General features: G+C 40.6%; 1 protein-coding gene across 1 annotated transcript in view; it reads right to left on the reverse strand.

Annotated features, from left to right (window-relative positions):
• HGD (homogentisate 1,2-dioxygenase) overlaps positions 1 to 23,097 on the reverse strand; it is a 47,962-nt gene extending 24,865 nt beyond the window's left edge. Inside the window, exons 1-4 of the mRNA XM_043594268.1 lie at positions 22,856 to 23,097; positions 17,277 to 17,348; positions 16,369 to 16,457; positions 12,355 to 12,460 (exon numbers count right to left, since the gene is read on the reverse strand). Coding sequence (XP_043450203.1) covers positions 12,355 to 12,460; positions 16,369 to 16,457; positions 17,277 to 17,348; positions 22,856 to 22,870 — 282 coding nt within the window. The 5' untranslated portion in view covers positions 22,871 to 23,097. The remainder of the gene's footprint in view (positions 1 to 12,354; positions 12,461 to 16,368; positions 16,458 to 17,276; positions 17,349 to 22,855) is intronic.
• Between the last annotated feature and the right edge of the window lie 1,638 nt (positions 23,098 to 24,735).

A 24,735-nucleotide genomic window follows, 5' to 3' on the forward strand; every position in this document is an offset into this window, starting at 1 on the left:
CATGAATTTAGCAAAGTCACAGGATACAAAATCAATGTACAGAAATCAGTTGCATTCTTATACACTAACAATGAAGCAACAGAAAGACAAATAAAGAAACTGATCCCATTCACAATTGCACCAAGAAGCATAAAATACCTAGGAATAAACCTAACCAAAGATGTAAAAGATCTGTATGCTGAAAACTATAGAAAGCTTATGAAGGTAATTGAAGAAGATATAAAGAAATGGAAAGACATTCCCTGCTCATGGATTGGAAGAATAAATATTGTCAAAATGTCAATACTACCCAAAGCTATCTACACATTCAATGCAATCCCGATAAAAATTGCACCAGCATTCTTCTCGAAACTAGAACAAGCAATTCTAAAATTCATATGGAACCACAAAAGGCCCCGAATAGCCAAAGTAATTTTGAAGAAGAAGACCAAAGCAGGAGGCATCACAATCCCAGACTTTAGCCTCTACTACAAAGCTGTCATCATCAATACAGCATGGTATTGGCACAAAAACAGACACAAAGACCAATGGAATAGAATAGAAACCCCAGAATTAGACCCACAAACGTATGGCCAACTAATCTTTGACAAAGCAGGAAAGAACATCCAATGGAAAAAAGACAGTCTCTTTAACAAATGGTGCTGGGAGAACTGGACAGCAACATGCAGAAGGTTGAAACTAGACCACTTTCTCACACCATTCACAAAAATAAACTCAAAATGGATAAAGGACCTGAATGTGAGACAGGAAACCATCAAAACCCTAGAGGAGAAAGCAGGAAAAGACCTCTCTGACCTCAGCCGTAGCAATCTCTTACTCGACACATCCCCAAAGGCAAGGGAATTAAAAGCAAAAATGAACTAGTGGGATCTCATGAAGATAAAAAGCTTCTGCACAGCAAAGGAAACAACCAACAAAACTAAAAGGCAACCAACGGAATGGGAAAAGATATTTGCAAATGACATATCAGACAAAGGGCTAATATCCAAAATCTATAAAGAGCTCACCAAACTCCACACCCGAAAAACAAATAACCCAATGAAGAAATGGGCAGAAAACATGAATAGACACTCCTCTACAGAAGACATCCGGATGGCCAACAGGCGCATGAAAAGATGCTCAACGTCGCTCCTTATCAGGGAAATACAAATCAAAACCACACTCAGATAACACCTCACGCCAGTCAGAGTGGCCAAAATGAACAACTCAGGAGACTATAGATGCTGGCGAGGATGTGGAGAAACGGGAACCCTCTTGCACTGTTGGTGGGAATGCAAACTGGTGCAGCCACTCTGGAAAACAGTGTGGAGGTTCCTCAGAAAATTAAAAATAGACCTACCCTATGACCCAGCAATAGCACTGCTAGGAATTTACCCAAGGGATACAGGAGTACTGATGCATAGGGGCACTTGTACCCCAATGTTTATAGCAGCACTCTCAACAATAGCCAAATTACGGAAAGAGCCTAAATGTCCATCAACTGATGAGTGGATAAAGAAATTGTGGTTTATATACACAATGGAGTACTACATGGCAATGATAAAGAACGAACTATGGCCCTTTGTAACAACGTGGATGGAACTGGAGAGTGTGATGCTAAGTGAAATAAGCCATACAGAGAAAGACAGATACCATATGGTTTCACTCTTATGTGGATCCTGAGAAACTTAACAGAAACCCATGGGGGAGGGAAAGGGGAAAAAAAAAAGAGGTTAGAGTGGGAGAGAGCCAAAGCATAAGAGACTCTTAAAAACTGAGAACAAACTGAGGGTTGATGGGGGGTGGGAGGGAGGGGAGGGTGGGGGATGGGTATTTAGGAGGACACCTTTTGGGATGACCACTGGGTGTTGTATGGAAACCAATTTAACAATAAATTTCATATATTGAAAAATAAATAAATAAATAAATAAACATTAAAAAAAAGAAAAAAGAGCAAGAGAAACAAATAAGAGAAAAAAGGAGAAAGAAAGAAAGAAAGAAAGAAAGAAAGAAAGAAAGAAAGAAAGAAAGAAAGAAAGAAAAAAGAAGGGAAGAGAAAGGAGAGAGAGAAGAAATTCCAGTAATAGGAGAACTGTCTGATTCGTTGCACTGAAACAACACCTTTGTAGATCTTACTGAAATTGAAATACCTGTTGTGGGTAGAAATAAAATCCTGACCCCTATATTAGAGGTTTGTCTTTTGTGAGTGGGAAAAACTGAACCAGAGAGGTTGAGAAGTTGGTTGGGTGGTTTGTGCTGGTCAGTTTTTCAGTGTTCTGTAGCATATTAGCTCTCAAGTCATGAGGAGAGAGCTGGGGGAGGCAGGTGTAAAGGCACCTGTATGATGATGTGTGGAGCATGGCTTCAACAGGACCCACATACTGGATGAGGAACTACTTCCTTCATACTACCTTGAAGAACCTTCTCTAATGCACAAAATAATACCCTTCAAATGATAGAGATGGTATGGGAAAGAAGTAATTTATCTGCTGAGTCTAATGGCAGTAGATTGCACAGGGTCTATATTCAATGTATTATGAAGGATAATAAAAGCTCAAGCTGGTTCTGATAAACCCAGTGCCAACAAGAAGAAGCTTTTGATCTTCAGGCTAGAGATTTGTGTCAGGAGCTTCAGTATAATATGTTGTTGAATGCGAGGAGGGAGATTTGGGGAGAGGATAAACGGGAAGAACCCATGAAGTGGAGGGTAGAAATATCTCTTGCTAAAGCTAGATGTTGAGCTTAATTTCATGGTGTGGAAAAATAACCCACTGATCCAAGGCCAGCCCAAGGGGGCTGTGCATTGGGCTGAGCCAGGGAGGAGACCTGGATCCTGCTACTGCCTGTTTCCATTTATTCTGTGGCCTCAGTCAAGTAATTTTCTCTTTCTGGATTTTCTATCTCTTCTTGCATATAACAGTGGCGTGCTAGAGGAAACTATAATTCCAGAATTCTCTTCAGAGAGGAGCTTCTGAAAGTGATAAAGAGTGCTTGTTAATTGATTTAGTCCCATAAATTTTTAACAATTTTATTCTACTATATATTATTGCTAAATAACCCCCCCCAGAATTTAATTATTAAACTTTTCAAAAACAGTGAAAATCAATTATAGTACCCAATGCAATGCCTTGACTATAGAAGATATTAATAAATTTCTGTTGAATGATTGAATCTATGAATAAATAAATATGAGGCACTAAGAACATTGCCAAAATGTCAAAGAATAAGACTAAAGCAAATTTGTAAGATTACTTGGGTCAAATGACATTCAGGCAATAGTTAGTAAGTTGGCAAACATTTCTAAAAGTCCAAAGATGTTTTTCTAGAATGTAAGTCAATTTTTATATGTGTGAGAAATCCTCAGTTCTTCCATATCCTTTCTGATTTTCTGTCTAGTTGTTCTGTCAATTGTTGAGAAAGAGATGTAGAAGCTTATAACTATAATTGTGAATTTATCCATTTCTCCTTTCAGTTCTAACATTGCTCCACATATTTTGTACTGTATTCTCCAAATTCCATTGGAAAATAAACTTTTACTTACTAGAAATGAGATGGTTAGAAATAATTTGAAAAGCATCTTCAAGGGAATTAAAAATTTAGAATTAGACATTAAAAAATGGATGCCTTTTAAGTTTATTTATTTTGAGAAAGAGAGAGAGAGAAACAGAAAGAGAGAGAGCATGAGCGAGGGAGGGGTAGAGAGAGAGAATCCCAAGCAGTCTCAGCACTATGAGCACAGAGCCTGATGTGGTGCTTGATCTCACGACTGTGAGATCATGACCTGAACTGAAATCAAGAGTCAGATACTTAACCGACTGAGTGACTAAGCACCCCAGAATTAAATATTTTTTAAGGTCACCAAAGGAGAAAAACAGGGAATTAGTGGCAACATTTAGTGATCAAAATTTGAAATGCATACTCAAGAATGAAAAGAAAATTAGAGAATTGGCCTCAATGTTTCCAGAGTCAGAAGATCAGGAGTTGGACTGGATTAGAATGTCTGAATATCACTTTCAACACTAAGATTCTTTTATTTACTGAAATTTCCTCCAAAATTGCCTGGGACTCAATTAGATTGGATGAGTTAGATACTCTCAACAACAATGGCTGACTAGAGGTAGACATATCTTTAGAAGTCTATACCGTCTATCTAAGAATTTTGGAGTAACTTGTAGATACAGAGTGATCACAGTGTATAAGCAAATTATTACGAGTAGGTATGGGCTAGGAGAGGCCCGGGCTATTACTCTACAGTGAGTTTTAGCCCAGACTAGGGAAGGTGTGTGTATTTGTGTGTGGGGTAAATAAAATAAAACAGTGGCTCACTGAATTCTTCAGCAAATCTAGTAATTTAAGAGAAAAGCCAACATGATTTATGTGGAGAAAAATCAGGCTTTGAATGGCCCACTGGAGTTCTCTGAGATAATAGGCAAGAGTTCAGGTAAGGAGGATTCAAGTCACTATACTTTATTTAGACTTTCCAAAGTCTTTCGTGAAGCCACAAAAATGATGAGACTTCATGAGATTTGACTGACATTTTTTTCATAAATAGAAACCTGGATTCCCATTTGACCTTGCCCTTGAGTGTAAAACTAAGAGCATTATATCCATTACTCAGCACCTCATGTAGAGCAGGAAACATAGTAGTCACTCAATTAATATTTGTTGGATGACATTTAATTCTCACAACAACCTTCTGAGACACCTATGATTGTCATCTCTATTTTAGAAATGAAAGAATTGGTGGTTTAGAGAAGTTTTCTCTGCTAAGAATGGATACCAACATTCTCTCAGTCTCTCTTAGTAACCTATACCCTGAGCCCTTTAATCTCAGCCTATCTTGATTTGCTTCCCAAACTATTCGTGCTCTGCTTGGCTCCTGAACTCAGGGTTTGCCTTCCTTTAATGGTCTTAGACTTGGTCTTCCAATCTCACCCTTATTTACTGCTCCTTCAGTGCTAAGTTGCCCTGGGCCAATCTGACTCTTGGGACCCAAAACTTGCTAAGGTCCTGTGGTGTCAGTATTATTGTTCAAGTCCCTTATATTAATTCAATCAAATGACTGATTGGACCTCTCTGTGTGTCAGGTTTTATGCTAGGTGCTGGAGATAAACATGGCAGTCTCTGCCCTTAGGGAATCTATTACAGAAGACCCTAGAAGTGTGGGCACTTTCTGATAGGAAAATAAGGAAATAGGTAAGTAGAAATGACTTTGGAAGAGAAATATAAACAGGAATGTTCACTCAAAGATGTTTCCTGACACAGAGTCTATTTAACATTCTTATACATGGGAAATAAAAGATATGCACAATGAAATAATCTGGCTTTCAGAAAGCTCCAACATCTTTCCAAGGAGTGAAATGTAAGCTGATGCAGATGTACTCTAAAAAGAGCCAGCAAGCTGTCCCAAAGGGCTGAAGGGAGCAAAGTGCACTGTAATATTGGTAAACACAAGTAAGTGAATTTAGGAAAATGCAATCTAGTCTGTTTATAGGATGATGGGATCTGAACTATCAGGGAGTCAAGTCAATAAATGCTTGTGATTCTACTCTTTGGAATAAGGCATGTGCTGAACACTTCAGGTCATATGAAGATGATGGAGACATAGATCCTATTCTCAAATACTCTGGGAAATATTGAAAGGGATAAATGAAGGAAGTGGTATTTAAGATGAGTCTTAAATTATGAGTGGGATTTGGATGAGTGAATATTTGTGAGGGAAAAAGAAAATTCCAGGTAGATGAAAGAGCATAAAGCACTATGGAAGAAAAACTTAGGGTATTGCCCTGAAATGGCAGACATTCCAATATGGCTGGTATGTAGGGGATATTAAAGAAAGTGGAGGATTTGAAAGATATGATAGTAAATTAGGGCTCTTAACTGCCTATCTTGGAAGCCTGTACAGGAAGAAAAGAGGGAAGACAACTGTTTTCGGCTCGGGACATTGAGGAGATGAGGATTGTACTTAGCCATAATGATTATAATAGAAAAATTGGAAACACTCTATCTGACAATAGAGGAATTATCTTATAAACATACATTGGATTATGATGCCACATTAAAAATTATCTAGGGGTACCTGGGTGGCTCAGTCAGCTAAGCGTCCGACTAAGGTCAGTTAAGTTCAGGTCATGATCTCATGGTTTGTGAGTTCGAGCCCCGCGTCGGGCTCTGTGCTGACAGCTCAGAGCCTGCAGCCTGCTTCAGATTCTGTGTCTCTCTCTGTCTCTGCCCCTCCCTGGCTCGTGCTCTCTCGTCTTTCTCTCAAAGATAAATAAATATTAAAAAACAAAATTAAAAAAATTATCTATACTTGGGGCAGCTCAGTTGGTTGAGCTTCTGACTTGGGCTCAGGTCATGATCTCATAGTTCATGGGTTTGAGCCCTGCCTACATCAGGCTCTCTGGACGCAGCACGAAGCCTTCTTTGGATCCTCTGTGCCCCTCTCTCTTTGCACCTCCCATGCTCACACTCTCTTTCTCTCTCTCTCTCTCTCTCTCTCTCTCTCTCTCAATAAATAAATAAATAAATAAATAATTTCAAAAAATTATCTATACTCAAGGAGTTTAAAAAGACATGGGAAAAGGCACAAAATATGTTTAAATTAAAAAAACACAATGTTAAACTGTATTACAGCATGATTTCATTATAGTTAATATATATGTAGCTGATTTTTTTCAATTGAGGTGTAGTTGACACACGTTACATTAGTTTCAGGTGTAAAACCTAGTGGTTTGTCAAGTCTATGTGTTATGCTATGCTCGCTGCAAGTGTAGCTACCATCTGTCACCATACAACACTATTACAATACCATTGACTATGTTCCCCATGCTGTGCCTTTTATCCCTGTGAGTTACTCATTTCATAATTAGGAGCCTATATCTGCTCCTCCCTTTCCCATTTTGCCCATTCCCCCACCTCTTTCCCCTCTGGCAACCATCAGTTTGTTCTCTGTATTTATGGGTCTGTTTCTGCTTTTTGTTTGTTTGTATAACTGATTTCTTAAACAGCATTGATACAAGATTATTTACAGCCCTTCCTCTGCCCTTCCCTGCTCCTTTGGAAAATTGATTTGCCCATCCCCACTCCTCTCGGGTCTGGTGAACTGGAGCCTCATCATACAGATCCATCTTTCCTGGGAGTTTCCTAGGAAAGGGGGTGGAGACCTACACTGTCCGTTCTTGCTCCAGAGGCAAAAGGGAGGGGAGGAAGACCAGAGTTGTGAACCAGCGGTGGGTGGGGCTGAGGAGCTTGGGGAGCGGTAGCTGAGAGAGGACTCTGGATGGAGGGGGCTGGAGTCTGGGGAAATTGGGGAAAGGGGAGTTTACCAAGTGTTCTTGTAGGTCACATATTGGGTATTCTTTAATGCTCTCCAGAAAAGCAAATGAATATTGGAATTATTTTCAATTACTTTTGGTTTCTGGCTGCATAGGACTCAGATCTTATTTACATATATGCACCAAAACCAAGGCAAACCAAACCAAAACAAAACAAAACCAAAACCAAACCAAAACCAAAACCAAAAAACTGAAAAGAAAGAAACCAAAACATTAGAAGTGGTTAACTCTGCATTGATGCGATTATTGGGCATTAACACTTTTATGTAGGTTTTGAATATATTAATGGGGGTGCATTATTGTTTAAAATATATAATATAACATGTATGATATAAGTAGTTTCAATCGAGTGGTCTGGGCAGGCTGAACTGCAAAGGGTTAAGGAGTGAGTGGGGGTGATAAAGTGCAAGAAATATGGTGTGAATAGGAGAGACTTGGTCAAAAACTTAAAGAGGTGGGAAACCCAAGACATTTTTGCAGAGAGGGGGCTTTTAGGATGGTGAGATCTGAATAGTTTAACAAATTAAACAGCAAATACCCTGGGAGGGTATAGGTTTTGGAAACATTTTTGGTAATTTGCATGTCTTGGAGGCAAAGGAAATTTTATGGTTTGGTCTTCAATTAGCTATGAGGTGTTTATCATTTGGTCCAAATTATACTGGATGAGAACTAAGAGTTATTCCTTCAGCTGAGGCTTAACTGGCTCCAGTCTGGCTTTCCAAAAGTCCAAAGGTTAGTGCTGCAGTATTAAGAAAGATAAACTTTAAAGGACTCTGATTTTTAAAGGGGAATGTTGATTCAGGAATGTGAATTGAAATCTGCAAAATCATAGTTAAATTGGATGCAGATTTCTTTGTTAAATTCTGATATTCTCAAAGTTAGAGGAAGGTACATGATGAACAAAATTAGGTATATTTCTTATGAGAGATATTAATGGATTGGATGTGTTATGTCCACAGGTTGAATCTAAGTACACTCAAAAAAAGTTTGCAATAATTCTTAGACAATTGATTAAATAGATGCTAAGGGAAAATAAAGGTTTGAGGAACATCGTCCTCAATCTTCCTGGGTAGGTATCAAAAATGACAGTGATGATAGCATATCCCACGATGCTCTCTTGGAGGAAACATTAGGTAATTCTTAAGTCTTCAAATTCCCAGAGATGACTAATGTGGGGAGTTGGTGAAGCTGATGAATTATTTATTTTGGTCTGTGACAGGTGAAGACATACCTACAATACAGACTTAAATGGGAAAGGACTGTCAGATGGGTACCTAATTATAATTGTCTCAGACTTTCTTTATGAGTCTAGTGTCCATATTTGGAAGAGGTTATAAGACGGGAAAAGTGATGAATGCAGATTGCTGTGGTTATTAATGAAGCGTAATTGGAAAGAGATATTAACTTGTCAAGAAGGTGTAAATGAAAAGACAAAAAGATCAATGCAGCATGAACAGCTAGGATGTGTGTATCAGGGCAAAGGAAGTAGGATGGCAGGGGAGGTAAGTCATGAACAAGAGGATGATAAACCACTACCTTGATGGAGCTGGTGCTCAGAGAGGCACTGGTGAGTTCTGGGGCACAGCTGTCCCACCGTGTGTGAGCACAGGTCATAAATGGGAAAAGAGGAAATACTGGAGAAGAAAGTCATTCAGTGGCCACCATACAGAATGTGTTTGAAGGAATTCAAAACAGGGAAAAAGTATCAAGTTCAAGAAGAAGTTCAAAGGGATGCTAGAATGAGAAACACAGAGAAGGGAGAGGAAACAAATACATATTGAGTGTCTACTACAAAGCAAGCAGAAACTGTTGATGCCTCTACATTAACTCAGACTTTTTAATGTAGTTGCCTCCAACTTCCCTTTCAAAGTGCTAACTAGTTATAAAACAATAAAATAATATACACAGATGGCATACTTGATGCTCACCTATGACGAGAGACTTCCATTTTTACTTTGTTAATTTCTACGTCATTTGAAGTTTTGTAAGTATATATTATGTTTTTAACAAGACAAAACCAGAAAAATTCTATCAGAATGCGGTTAGCTTCCATAGATAAGCCACCTGTGCCACAAAATAATCACTATAATCACTATAATGGGGTGTATTCATGTTAAATAAAATGTATCAATAATTGGGGCTCCTGAGTCGCTCAGTCAGTTAAGTGTCTGACTTTGGCTCAGGTCATGAGCTCACGGGTTCATGAGTTTGAGCCCCACATTGGGCTCTGTGCTGACAGCTTGGAGCCTGCTTGGGTTTCTCTGCCTCGCTCTGTCCCTGACCCTCCTCCTCCCTCACTCTCTATCCCTCTCCCTTGAAATAAACTTAAAGAAAAAGAAAATGTATCATTAATAGTTATAGAAATAATAATGTCTAATAAAAGGATATTACTGAGAATGTTACATATCATAGTCACATTTTCCTTAGGTTAGCTTAAAACCTAACCCCCAACCCCTAATAAACTATATAAAATAACCATAAACCAATCTATAAAGACATATTAAGGTTTTAGAGGTTTTGATGACTGGTGTGGATGATATGAGCAGGCAGGGGCACTGAAACTTCCTACTCCTCCTTATTTACCACTAATTATTTGACAGTTACCATAAAGGCCCCATGATTTGAATTCCCAAACATTTACCTATGGCCTTTTTCTATAGTCCTTCTTTTAGTTTACTCAATTTAGTGTAGTTTGTTCTCAAATTTAGTGTACATAACAATGACCATATGGGGTGGCATACAGGAAACCATGTATCCTTTAATTTATGGGTAATTCAAGGATTTTGCCCTTAATTTTTGTCTTACTTGCTGATTCTACAACCACCCTGTTCCTTTGTATGATATGAAAGTTGGCTTTACTTGAGAGAACTGTCAGAAACTTAATTGGCTATTCCCTATGTTGCCTGAAGAAAAGAATAGGGAAACTCTTGTGGCCCAAATACCCTTTCAACTTTCCCAAACTAGTGTATATTAAATGCTTAATTTATTTAGCCTGACCAGGAATCCTACCAAAGTACAGGTATCTGTCCTTTATATTTTCTTTTTTTTTTAAATTTTTTTTTAACATTTATTTATTTTTGAGACACAGAGAGACAGAGAATGAACAGGGGAGGGGCAGAGAGAAAGGGAGACACAGAATCTGAAACAGGCTCCAGGCTCTGAGCTGTCAGCACAGAGCCCGATGCGGGGCTCAAACTCACGGACCGTGAGATCATGACCTGAGCTGAAGTCGGATGCTTACCCAACCAAGCCACCCAGGCGCCCCTGTCCTTTATATTTTCTAACAGAAGATAGAGTTCCATTATTAAGTAATCAGGTCTATTTATTGGTCAAAAACAAACAAGCATGACCATTGTAACTCTAAGAGAGAAATTAGAGAATTTGAGATGTAACCCATTGAGGAATCAAGTAGATTCCCAGAAAATGAGCGGTGACTTTCGCTAGAATGATTTCTGGCCCTTTCTGAGATGAGTGGGTGAACTAAATCATTAAATGTGTGAGGTAAATGGTTAAATGAGGATGATCTGCCAGATGCATTCCTAACTTGAGGATGGGAGAGAAAGTGGTCAAATGGGATTGGATTAGGAGGCCAGGTGAGACTCAACGACGAGGCGGAGACGGAGACAGGGACCCCACGTTGGTTGTGCAAATTGTGTTCTGCACAAGAGCCCTGGCTGGAGGAAGGGGGCAGGGGCAGGAGAGGAAAATCTGGCTTTGGGTCTTGGCAGGGGACTGTGTCTGCAGGGTTGGGGGTTGGAGCAGGGGCTGACCTTTCCCATATGCTGAGAGGCAAAAATAGGGCCATGGTGAATGGGGAGGATATTTGCTACATGCATTAAACTTCACACAAGTTTAAGGGTCAATTATTTAGATAACATATCCTGGTTGCAAAATGGCTGTGAGATGGCTAAACTTTTGTTAACTTACATTTTGTTTTCCACTCCGAATGCCTCCCTTCCTGTCCCTGTTGGAGAAGGGTGAGTAGCATTCAAGCAGGTACTTAGTTCCCTGAGATTTCCATAATGAGGGAAAAGCTGGAGCAGAGCAGGAAACCAAAAGTAACTATGGCTATTCTGGCTTTTTTTCTACAAAAAATATAAGCACTTAGGGGAAGGTGATTTGTAGGTACAGACATAATGTCTTGGTAACCCAAGAGGAGGTCACAGATTTCCTAGGGCTGTGGAAAGGAGAGAAAGAGAGAGAGACAGAGAGACAGAGAGACAGAGAGACAGGGGCAGTGAAAGAGGGAGGGAGAGAATCCCAAGCAGGCTCTGCACTGTCAGGGCAGAGCCCCATGTGGGGCTCAATCTCATGAACTGAACCAAACTGTGAGATTATGACCTGAGCCGAAATCAAGTCAGACACTTAACTGACTGAGACATCCAGGCACCCCTAAAATAACATAAAATGAAAAAACAAATTTACCTGAATATAAAACCCGAGATTTATATGTACCACTGGTGCCTTTAAGTGAATATATCAAAATGGCTATATCAGAGTCATGGGTCTTGCCTCCTGTGTGCCAGGCATGTACTGTGTGAAGCATGTTCATACCTGTTCTTTCATGTAATCGTCACAACAGCACTGCATGGCAGATGTTGTGATCACCCCAGTTTACAGGTGAGATACCATGGCTCAAAGACCCAGCAAGTAAGTAGAGGAGCAGGAATGCAAACCCAGGTACGTTTTACTTCCTGCATTATATACCTGGTATCAGTGACATGTACCCAAGCTCAGAGACAATGGGAATATACTAGAGTTCTCAAAGGTAAAAAAACAAAAACAGAGCTCAGTCTGCTATAGCACTGGGTCCATCTCATTACTGAAAACTGGGTATATAAACACACACACACACACTCATTCATGCATGTGAATTCCAGTTTTCCCAGCAAACAATTCCAAAATTCCCAGCCAAGTATGAGCAAAAGAACAGACAACCAATGAGACAACCAATTTCTCAAAGACCAAGGTTTGACCTAAATATTTATATTCAAGGCTTTGGATACCTGGTATGCACCAATTCACAGGACCATTTTACCTGGTTAGGGTCAGGATCAACTTCATCCCAGTTGTGAGTGACATGGCCTTGGTCAATGGACTCAAAGGGCTTGTGGGAAACTGAAGGTAGAATCCGATACAGCCAGCTGGGGGGGAAACAAGGACACATAAGCCTTAGGGTGGTGTTATTAGGGATACGCAGACTGGCTCAGGAAGTACCATCAGGAAGATGCTCAAGTCAACAACGATCTGTGGGCTTTAATGTGAGAAGCAATGACACAGCATCACTTCTTAATAGCCACTACTGCCCATAGCCCTGGCCTCTTCCCACCTTTCCACTCTGCCCATTACTCTTCAAATTGAGCCTCTGGCTCTTGGTTGTTCCCATACTGACAAAAAAATAAAGAATTGTCTTTTCCAATGACAACTATTAAGGAAGGGGAAGTATCTTGAGGGATATCTGTACAGGAAAATCCATAGAAAAGCATTAGTGTGTATACGTCATTGGACACTATTTCTTATTCTGGAAGGTGAGGACAATGAATCCTACATAGACTGAGAGAATATAGGGTGTTTCTTTGTTATTTTTGAAATATAAATTTTTTCTTTAAAATTATAAAAGCAATACATGACTATGGTAGAAATAATTCAAGAAATTCAAAAGTCCCTAAGGGTAAATGGTTCTTCCAATTTCTCCTCCAATTTCTTCAGGGCCAATTATCAGAAGCATCAGAGCCTAACAATGTTCTTATATATTCTCTCAGATATTACCAGTGCATATATAAACAAAATTGCCAAATCACTGTACCACTTTATTCTCACAACAATACTGTGTGAGTGACTGATGGCTCGTGTCTTCACAAATAGGAGGCATTATTAAAAATGATTTTGGCCCTATAGGCAAAAAATAGTATTTCATTTTTATTTTGTATTTCCTTTATTATGAGTAAGGTCAAGAATCTGTATGTTTATTGGTTCTTTGTAATTTTTCTATGAATTACTTGTACAAGTCATTTACCATTTTTTTTATTGGGTTATGTATCTTTTTGATACTAATTTGTAAGAGGTTTAGGACATTAACACTCTGTACTCCAAAATTATAAGATGATCTGTCCATATAGTCTTACAGTTAGTAATTTCTTTCTTTCTTTCTTTCTTTCTTTCTTTCTTTCTTTCTTTCTTTCTTTCTCCTTTTCAAGTTTTGTTATCTGTGTATGTCAAGGTCTGAGCCAAAGATCTCCCTGCCAGGACCCAGATCTCAGGCTTCAGGAAGAGAAGATGCAGGAATCCTGAAGAGCACCAGGAGAAGAACCGTCCAGAAGTTGTGAGGGACACTGGAACTTGCTAAGTGGGACCCAAGTCCTTTCAGAGACTATTACTCTGGCAGTGTACAGAACAAAAAGGAATACTACTTCTGACAATGGGAGACTAGACCTGCTTAAACAGCCTCTGGCCCCTTAAACCCTAGGACAGTCTACTTCAAGGGGTGGAGTTTGCCTGGCCCTACACTGAACCATTTGGGAGATAAAAGGGCTAGATTGTCCAGGTTCCATTTGATTCCTCCAGTTCTAAATGATGTGACCTCTGACCTTGGACTTTATGCTTATGAATAAACCAAGCCTCTGTAGTTTCTAGTAGTTAAGGGCATGCATACATATCTAAGAAACAACTGTGTGACCCTGGGCAAGTTATGTTTCTCATCCTTATCTCCTAGGATTATTGTGAGGATTCAGAGTTTATGTATTTAGAGTGCCTGGAACATAGTAAGTTCTCACTTACTAGATATGTGTTGAATTGTCTGCCTACCCCTAATCATCTGGGTTTTTAAGATGGTCCAAATTTTCCACATTCTCTGGCCTGACTCTCCCCTCTTCAGTACCTGAGGGATCAGCTAACAATCTGATAAAAAGTAACCCTTGATAGGTATAATCTCTGAGAGTTTTGTGAGGCCCTCTACTCTGTGATTTAAATGAGAAGTGACTCACTGTAAGAATAACAGGCTTACCTGGTTCTATCTTTCCACTGGGATTTTGAGCATTTTCACAAAAATTATTGTGGATACCTTTGGAGAGTTCTAAACAGATGGGTAGGCCATGCCTAGTGTCCCTTGTTTTTTAGCTGTTTATAAAACTCCCCAGGCAGCACTACATTACCCTGGACAGAGATTTAATTCTGATTCAAGGAATGGTGCCAGCTTCTTAATGAAATGCCAACAGCTCCTTTTCAGCCTCCTGGAACAGAGCTAAGCTCCTGCTGGCTGAAGATATCACTGAATAATGGGGGTAGGCAGCAGAATCTGGAGTCCAGGTGTCCCATTATTGAATGGCCATAAAGTCAAGAACATAGTCATGGAGGCTAGGTTGTCATAAATTAAAATGAACAGGAATTGTCAGTGTTCCTTCCTTACCTTGACTGGAATTGCAGAGAGAGAGAGAGAGAGAGAGAGAGGTGATTAAACGATAATAGAATTAACCCCTGAGTTTTGACAAGTATGGGAAATGATCTCTTCTTCCCTCCATGCACATATCTGTCAAGAGAGAAGCAGTATTGTTATGGATAGACATAGTAGCATAGCACTTGCCATAGCTCACACTCAGTTCTCTGACAGCCTCCTAGGGGTACCCTGTATTGGAGGGAGAAATACTACTATGCTGACAGTAATGGTGATTGGAATAATTAATGTTAATTGAGCACTCACCATGTGCCAGGCAATGTGCTAAGTACTTTATATGCACTCTTTCCTTTAATCCTCACGACAACTATGAAATAGGTACTATCGTCATCTCTTTGACAAATGAGGAACCATAGGCTCTGAGGGGGTAGATGACTTGCTCAAGGTCACACAGCTTAAAGGAGAAGGAGGCATGATTTAAACTCAGGGGACCTGACTTCCGAGTGGGCATAATTAACCACTAAAGACAACAACCTATCGTTTGTGTGGTCCATTGTGCTGTCGTAGTCACTACTTCATTTGCTCCCTAGGAGGAGACTGTGGAGGTAAAGCCAATCCCATCCACTAAGCAGTACCAGACCAACTGCCCTCCTCCCCAAGTCTCCAAAATTAGGAGCACTCCTCTCCACAGATGCCCTAGCCTGACATTCCTATAGTTCGACACTACTTGTTTAAGTACGACACTTACTGCCTCCCCAAACCACAACATCTATTGTGTTCAACCTGCCCCATGGGAGTAAATCAAGGGAATGAGTTCATTGACCTGGCTTGTGGGATTAGAGGAAGCATGCAACGTGACACATTTTGCTAATGAATGTGCTGGTTTCCAGCAAAGGCAAATTCCAAAGAGTAAAAACCTTATTAATTCAAACCACAAGAGGCCATAATAGATGACCTTTCAACTGCCCGAGGTTAGTTATCCAATATTTTCATGCAAAGAAATAATATTTCTAGTCAGCTGAAGAAGATATTACACTGAATCATCTGTAATTTTGAGTTACTCATTATTTAAAAACAAACAAACAAACAAATCAAAATTGAAAATTCAACTGGACAACCCTTTGGGGAAGGCCAGTTTACTGGGGACATTTTCTTTTCTTTTCTTTAAAAAAATTTTTTTTTAGTTTACTTATTTTTGAGACAGAGAGAGCGCGCGCGCATGAGTGGGGGAGGGGCACAAAAAGAAGGAGACACAGAGTCTGAAGCAGGCTCCAGGCTCTGAACTGTCAGCACAGAGCCTGACGCGGGGTTTGAACCCGTGAACCGCGAGATCATGACCTGAACCAAAGTCGTATGCTCAACTAACTTAGCCACCCATGCACCTACCGGGGACATTTTCCTTTGGAGACAAGTGATAATTTGTAAATGGAGTTGGACATGTGTGTTTTCCAAGACTCTGTGCAGCTGCTTCCTTACTTTTTTCCACCAGTGACTTGATCCTAGCTGGAGACAAGCCCTCCCCTCACAATTACCCAGAGTACAGCCTGTGAAAAGCAGAATCTTCGGCAGCCCTGGGAAGCAATGGCCCAGATGTAGGAGCCAGCACTAAGTACTAGTCATAAATCCCACAGCCTTCAGGTCAGAATTAATCTAATCCTGTACCTTCTCTTATTTGTGCTCCGTGGACAAGTGAAAGCCGATCCTGAGAGCTGCTCAGCATACAGGTTATAAGGGCAGACTTGAGGATTGTTCTAAAACAAAGGAGGCAATAAACAACATCACTCCAATCAGAAAAGCATCTCACCTTCCTGCAAACAATTCAGTGGGGGAATTCTGTCCTGGATGAGGATGCTCTGGTCCATTGCACAAGACCATCTTCAACCCATATATATACTTTTTGTAACAACTGTTTAGGTGACTTTCCTCGTGTTTAGAAAAGCAATACATGTGTAATACAGAACATTTATAAAATGTAACCCATGATCTCACCATCCAGAAATAACCCAATGTTGTCACACTGGTACATTTCCTTCCATTCTTATCCTCCAAAATAAGGATCCAATGATGGATGATGTGTGTAGTCCTATAATGATCACAAAATTTTTTTTGGTGGAAGAAACACTATATCATGAGCAATTTTTTCATGCCATAAAATATTCTTTAAAATTTTTGAAAATATTTTGTATGCCATACTTTTGTTATTGTAACCAACACTAGTGTAAACATCTTTGTGGATCCATTTTTAGGACTGATTATTTTCTCATCATTGTCATAACTCATGCCATTTAAGAGAACTATAAGGAAGTCCTCTTAACCTTGAGCCTAGGGGATCCTCCTGAAAGTCTTACAGTTAGTCTTGCTATTTCAGATTGCGTGCTTTGCCATAGGTAACCACCATCCCACTTTAATCTTTGTATTGGCATTGTTGTGTATCCCAAGTATCTTAATGAGTTGTGAAACTCCTAGACAGTTCCCAGGAACAATGGTGAGTAGATGCACTTTGGCCTGAGGGCTGGTTATTCATTCCTACAAATCAGAGCTCTCTAAGCTGATATTGTATTCATCCATACCTGTCCTTCTGGCAGAGCACCTGGGCAGCGAGGGTCCTCTGAGGCACATTCATTCCCGAATCCAGAAATGTACTGCATATGACAAAGATACGAAGGCTGTCATTAAAGTATTTAAAGAGCATTTCACAACATTGATAGTCTAATGAAGGTAAGAATTTCTATAAGGACATGTGTTTGTGTATGATGTTCCATATGTAATATGTTTGCTATGTCTTGGCATGTGGACCATCTAGGAAAGAAAATATGCTCTGTGTGAATTTTAAAGACCACCAATTAGGGGCGTCTGGGTGGCTCAGTTGGCTAAGCGTCCGACTTTGGCTCAGGTCATGGTCTCAAGGTCTGTGAGTTTGAGCTCCGCGTCAGGCTCTGTGCTGACAGCTCAGAGCCTGGAGCCTATTTCAGATTCTGTGTGTCCCTCTCTCTCTGCCCCTCCCCCCACTCATGCTCTGTCTCTCTGTCTCTCTGTCTCTCTGTCAAAAATAAAATAAACATTAAAAAATTTTTTTAATTAAAAAAAAAGACCAATTAATTGGGAGAAGACTCCTGAATATTGCATAGACTTTCCACCCTTAGCTATACTTAGTTGATTTGTGGGTTTGTTCTTAATTATTCCACCCCAAGAACAGGTTCTTTAATTATCTTTCCGCCAGGGAGTTCTGGAGAAAGGAGATAACTAGGCATCACCTCAACTCCAGATTAGTAGGATCTTGCTGCGCCTAGACTGCAACCTCCCTGTGTGTGGCGCTCCATTCCCCTCCATGCTCTGAAACAAGCAACTAAAAATAGGCATGTGGATCCAGTTTACAGCAGAACACTTGAGGGAAAGATCTCCAAACTAGCCTTGCTGAGAGGCAGAAGCCTATATTTTCTGATTCATCTATGGAACACTTGTGTACATATTTGTATTTTTTGTGGCTACATGGAAACAAAATCTGGAGATATGGGTGGCTTTCACAAATGCCAGACCAGAGTCTGTCCACAGTGGTACAATGGAGTCTATTTGATTGCCGTTTCCTTTATACCTAGAGGGGAAAAAAGTTAAAGACTTTCTCAACAAAGTAAAGTATGGGAGCCCCTGAAATTTATTCTTACAGCACTTAGCATACCTGTGAGCTCTTGTTCACTGTCTGGCTTCTCTGCAAGTTGGCAAGCCCCAAGAAATCTGTAGCAGTCTTGTTCGCCTGGATGTGCCCTGTGCCTGATTTACCAGAGGGTACTCAATAGATACCTATTGTTTGATTTAGCCTTTCACCTAAAGCCTATTCTGAGTGTATGTATGCTGCTGTAGGTGGGGTTAGAACCCCCTTTTCTCTAACTCAAATATTTAAAAATGGCTATTTTCTGCCCATAGTTGTTCCTAATAAACGGACTTAATTTTAGCTCTGGATAATGAAAGTGCAGCCTTGCTCTCTGAGTGAAATGCCACCATCTGAGCACATGTCTTTAAAAGATATAAGAAGGATGCTAGTGGGTGGAGGGTGAGCCCTCCAGAGTTCTCAGCAGCATGGAGACGGATGAGCTGAATGCAATATGCCTGGATGTGTGAGCAACGATCAGGCCAATAACTGCTATATTTGGAAGGAATATCAAATGTGAAATGTTATGACCTAGAAAGCAATGGAAGTGAAATTATTCTTTTTGCCTCCAGAAACATTTTTTTTTTTTTGTACTTTGGAAAATCTATCAGCACTAAAAACACTGAGTTATATTATACACAGATAGGTTAACTGCAGCGACATGCAGTTTGGACTGATTTCTTTGGGGAAATGGTAGAGCATTGCGACTCTCCACTGAGTACAATTTTTTTCTCTCAGAATGGGCCTCACGCTCACTGTCAACAGGAATGAATTGGAGTTGCTGAGAAATGGTAATGACCCCAAATTATCTTCAATTCTGTGGAATGGAATTTTAGACCAATCTGTGACTGAAGCAAGCCATTGAGCATGACAGTGCCCTTACTTTCTTTGTTCAACTGCCACATTGTTTCTCTCTGCAAGAGAGGCCGGGGAGTCTTAAGTGTTGTGGCATACAGCTGAACCTTCTCCAGTCACGGGAGGGTTTACTTATTAACCTTCCCCATTCTTTGCAACTGCTGGTCTCAGAACAGAGTCCAGGGTTCTATGTATTTTTGGCACAAGGGAAAAGAGACTTAGTATATGTAGTTCTGAAGCATTTGCTTCTGACTGCTTTAAAAAATAGAAAAGAAAGTAGAAAGAACAGCTGGTGGTTTGGAAGGGAGCCACCCAGCTCTGAGAGAGGTGTGAGTTCTGAGCCTGTTTCTGCATCTTAGCTGTGGTGCATTGGCTGATGAGGAGGCGGAAAATGCTGACTCATTCTCCAGTCAGTCGGTTTTCCTAATCCTCGGAGAGAAGAATTTACAGATGAGTTTATTAGAGCTTTCAAATGCCATGTCCCTTACTGCCGAAGGTATCTGACTTTAGGAAGCAGTATTCAGCAGGTGCTTTCCCAAGCTGCTGAGATCAAGGGCAGAATCTGAACTCTGCTTATATCAGCTGTGAAAATCCAAGTGTGCAACTCCAGCTGGTTCAGTGACTATGTACAAATATTCCTTATGCAAGAAGAAAAGAAAATCTAACGTTAAGCAAGTGAGTTTGTATGTTTTCTTCAGTCCAGGTTTCTGAATAATGATCCACCATAAAAAAATAGTCTCACTTTTCTCCAAGAGAATGATATGAATCCTTTCTAAACAAAAGAAAAAATTAGCGAGCTCCGTATAACTTCAGTTGTCTGGCAGCTGCCTACCATACCGCTTTTTAATCCTCGCCTGGTCCCTGGGACGTACTCTGTGTCAGAGTAGGCTTATGAGGTGCTTTCTTCCAACTCTGATTCTGGGTAATGCCCTGATGGGACGGGCAGATGGTGCACCTCACTGCCTTTCACTGAGCATAAAGGAAGGAGAGAGAAGTCAGGGTGGAGATGGAACGATAGCTACCTTGTTCCTGTGGCAAGAGTCCAGTATTTCTAATGAACTGTGCTGGGAACAGAGAACAGAGATTGTTGGGAACTTGCAGGTTATTGTGGTAGAGCTGAATAATGACCTTCAATGATATCCATGTCTGAATCCCTGGGAACTTCCTACACTCAAAGAGACTTTGAGGATGTGAGTGAAGTACGAATCTTGAGATGAGTGATTATCCTGGATGATTTGGGTGCGCCCCAAATGTAATCACAAGTGCCTTAGTACAGGGAGGTGGAGGGATATACAGCTACAGAAGAGGAAAAGGCAGTGCAGTGACAGGCAGAGGCTGGAGTGATATGCTTTGAAGATGGAGACTCAATCACGGAATGCAGGCAGCTTGGGGAAGCTTGAGTTTAGCCCTGGGAAACTGATTTCACAGTTCTGACTTCCATAACTGTAGGAGAATAAATATGTGTGGTTTTAAGCCACTAAATTTGTGGTAATTTGTTACAACAGAAACAGGAAACAAATACAGTCGCAATATTAGTGGGACCCATCTCTGGCTAATCATTAGAATCACCTCCAGAAATTTATCAAACACACACCCAGACCTAGTGAATGAAAATATATGGTAGTGGGGCCCAAAATCTGGATATTGAACAGCTCTTCATTTTAGAAATGAGGAAATCAAGACTTGTAGAAGTGAAGGGACTTAAGAATGTGGAATAGTCTGTTTGAAATTTAACCTTATTATTTTCTCTTTTGAATTTTCTTCCCCCAGTTGTGCTGCTTTTACATAAATGTGATTTCTTTTAGGCTTTGTGTTGATATATCCGTTAAAATGAAGACATAAAAGCTGAGAAGTATATTTTTTAACTTATGTAATGTTTATTGATTAGAATGATGCAATCTGGTTTTCTGTGTTTGGATTCCTGATCTCTAGAGCTAACCTTTGCTCGTGCAGATTAGACAGCAGGCAGGGAAGAAAGCCTTTGAAATTGAGAACAAAGACCAGCATGCAATTTACATTGGTCTGCTGGTGCTGTGCATAATAAGTTGCTAAAAATTTCAGCAGGATAGGATTTTAGATATAATTTATTTATAAATGGTAAGGATGTTTCCAGCCCCTGCTGAACTCTCCCATAGGATTTTCATCAGGAAACAAAATTCTTATGCACTCTCCCTTTCCCAGAACTTCAGCTGCCACCATTGATAGGATGACCTCCTGTATCTATTAACCTGGTCCTACCCCCTCTCCTGAGATCCAGATCCATACATCCCACTGCCTCCTGGGTATGTCAACTTGGCTGTCCCTGCAGCAGCTCAAATTTAGCTGAAACTCTCTTGGCTCCCAGAATATGCTGGGCTGTCTGTGTATGCGGTGCCTTTGCACTTGTTTTTTCTCTGCCCCCCACCTCTTTTCATTTAGCCAATTTCTACTTCTCTCTTATGACTCAGCTGAGGAACAGCCTTCTTCAAGAAGTTTCTCTTGACCCCACCTAGCCCAGACTCGGTTCCTTTACAGTATCAACCTGTGGCATCAGTACTAACACATATTATTTGCTGAATGAAAGAGAGTTCTTTTTCAGCATTTCTGACTCTTGGTCACACATGAAGGTAAAGAAACAAACGTTTACTTCAGTATTGTGTGTTTTCAGGATCCCTATCAACTGGGGCGATGTTTGATTCTTCAAACTCAGCATCAGTTGAAGGGTATTAGGAAAGTGTTCAAATTCTGCATTCCTGAAAGAAGCCAGGAGTGTGGCTCACCTGACTTGAGTCAAGTTCTGGAAAGTTCTCCTCAGTTCCACATGCATGTGTTGGGCACTGATATAGCCCAGGCTGGACACTATGTGTGGTTTTAGACACTGGGAAAACAGTCCCCTTCCCTGGACTTAAGGCACACGGTCCAGTAGATGTCACTAAATATCCTTTTGGAACTTGGGATTTGGATTCTGACAAACCAGGTTCTGATCTAGTCTCTGTCACCTATAAGCAGTGACCTTGGGCAAGTCACTTAATCTCTCCAAACTTTCTTTTCCTTTTTGGTTAAATAGAAACAAGAGCGCCTACATCTCAGATCTATTTTGAGGATTACAATATGAGTTAATTCATTAATAGCACATAACCCACACATATTTTTCAATTGCACATTAAATAATAAAAAGGAATTACTTCCTAGAGGAATTGCTAGGGCTTCTATTGGCCAAGGGCCAATTGTGGATCCTCAAAATAACTGAATAGATACGGCAGATCTAATTGGTTGGCTGGAGGCAGTCCAGGAAGCTGTAGCAACAGGAAGATATCAGGGAGTAGGGGCTGGGAAGCAGGCAGTGAGATATATGTCTGCCCATGGTGGTTTGGGGGTGGAGGGTGGGGCGGGGAGCCCTTATGATGTCTACAGATTCCCAAGACAATATTTGAAATGAACAAAGGCAAAAGATGGACAATGAAGGCTTCATCTCTTTTCTTTACCACCTTTCCATCAACACCCCCAGCTCCAGCCATGCCTGTGGACACCATGGCAAAACCTCTGAACACAGGGGTTTAGAACATGGCCTTTCTAGGTCTTTCCTGACTCTGACACTCTGGGGTTCTCAGAAGCTTCCATAAATTCTGGCTGAAGAAGCCACAGCAAACTTGGCAGATAGTCTCTTACCTTCAACTCGGCCATTTTCCCTCTGCTGCAGGTGTGATGACTTCAGGAAACACAGGCCCAGAGAGGGTATGAAGCTAAAATGCTTCTGTTTCTCCTCCAATCCACCCTCTGAATGTTATTCTCACCACTTCACCGTGCTCACTGGTTAGCAGGCGGCTCAAACTAGCCACAAAAATTGCCTAACTGATCAACTAGGGAGAAAGTCCAGCATGCTTGTTTTCAAACTGCTTACACAATTGTCTTTGGTTTTCACTAAATCTAGGCTGTTTCTGGAAGAGTTTGCAGAGCCTATCTCCTCTCCAGCCGAGGTAAAGATTAGCCAATTATGTGTCCCAGTGAAAAGAAGGAAGCTTATTACTGAAGACAGAGAATGGAAAGCTCTCTGGGAAAGGAACCGTGGTAGTTAAGGCATGCTGTGTGCGGCAGAGGCTTCTCTCAGTCCTGACTCAGGCCTGGAAGGAACAGGGCAGGGTATTCATTCTCTGCTGGGCAGTGACAAAATGAATTGTGCTCTGGCACAGGTGTTTACACACAGCTGCTTGAAACAGGGACTGAGTCTGGACAGCTGTCCAGAGGTGCCTCCAAGGGATGAGCTGCGTGAACTGTCCAGAGTCTGAAGTGCTTCACTTAAAGCAAACGGAGATGTTTGCTATTGTTCCTTTCATTTCTTAAATATATTTAGTGGTTTTTTAAAATAAATTCTTTAAAAATCTTGTTTTCTAATACCTTTATCTTTCTAAAAGCGGACGAAGAAATTACTTTCCAGCCACCTTTTCCATGACTCCCTTGCCCTTCATCTTGGCTATTCTCCTTAGCCATGGTTAGATATCCACTTTGTGGCTAATTGTACTCAGGAAGAAAGAAACTATATATCGAGTGCCTGTTCATGCCTGGTTTTTCCATAGAAATTATCTCATTTAATTTCACAAGAACAGTCTTGTAAACTAGGCTTTATCATCACAAACTTAAGTGCAACAGACCAGGCAGGAAATGTAGGCTAGGTGGTATTTCAAGATAAGACTTCTAAATGAAGCTCCAATTTTTAAACACTGGAAACTAGAACAAACACGCGAATGAATGAATGAATGAATGACTAGATAAAACCATTGTGGTAGATTGCAAAAATGTCCATAATTTTCTCCCATCCTTGTATGCATGCTCTTTTGTAATGTTGGACTTTGCTACTCTTCACATAAAGAGATGTAGTCTTTTTCTTACCTCCTTGAATCTTACTTTGGTTAATAGCAAGCACAACACAAGCAGGGGCGTGAATAGTGCTTGTGCCTTAGGATTTGTCCATTTCTTACTACTTGAAATTACCATGCAGAGAAGCTGGGCCAATCTCCTTGAGAATGAGAAACAACATGAAGAGAGAAGTTAGTCCAGCACCAACTGCCGGACATGTTGAATGATGCAGTCTGGCTGTCATATAACTGGAGACACATGAATGATCCCAGGTAAAAATGGCAGAAGAACGCCCAGCAAGACCTAGTCCAAATTGCTGACTCACAGAATTGTGGGCAAATGGAATGGTGTATTTTATGGTATTTAATGGGGTGGTTTGGTGAGATAACTGATACACTGATATAAAAAACATACACGCAGATTTGAAAAGGTCATGGGCCATCAGCTTAGACCCTCTGCTCTATATTAAATGGGTCTAAGTTACTGCCAGAGGTCCCCAGGCTCCAACATACTGCAGTAGCAGCAGATGATTTGCCTGTGTATGAGGTGTTAGCATAGAGAGGGCCAGAAAAAAATGACAGGTTGGTAGCAAACCAACCTGTGTGGATTGATGCCTGAGTTCCAGACAGTTATAGGACATCTCAGCATATGTCAGCATAGACAGATGACACTGTGGTATTACGTAAACTTGCTTC

This window comes from Prionailurus bengalensis, chromosome C2 (genome assembly GCF_016509475.1).
Source record: "Prionailurus bengalensis isolate Pbe53 chromosome C2, Fcat_Pben_1.1_paternal_pri, whole genome shotgun sequence".
In the NCBI taxonomy this organism is placed as follows: domain Eukaryota; kingdom Metazoa; phylum Chordata; class Mammalia; order Carnivora; family Felidae; genus Prionailurus; species Prionailurus bengalensis.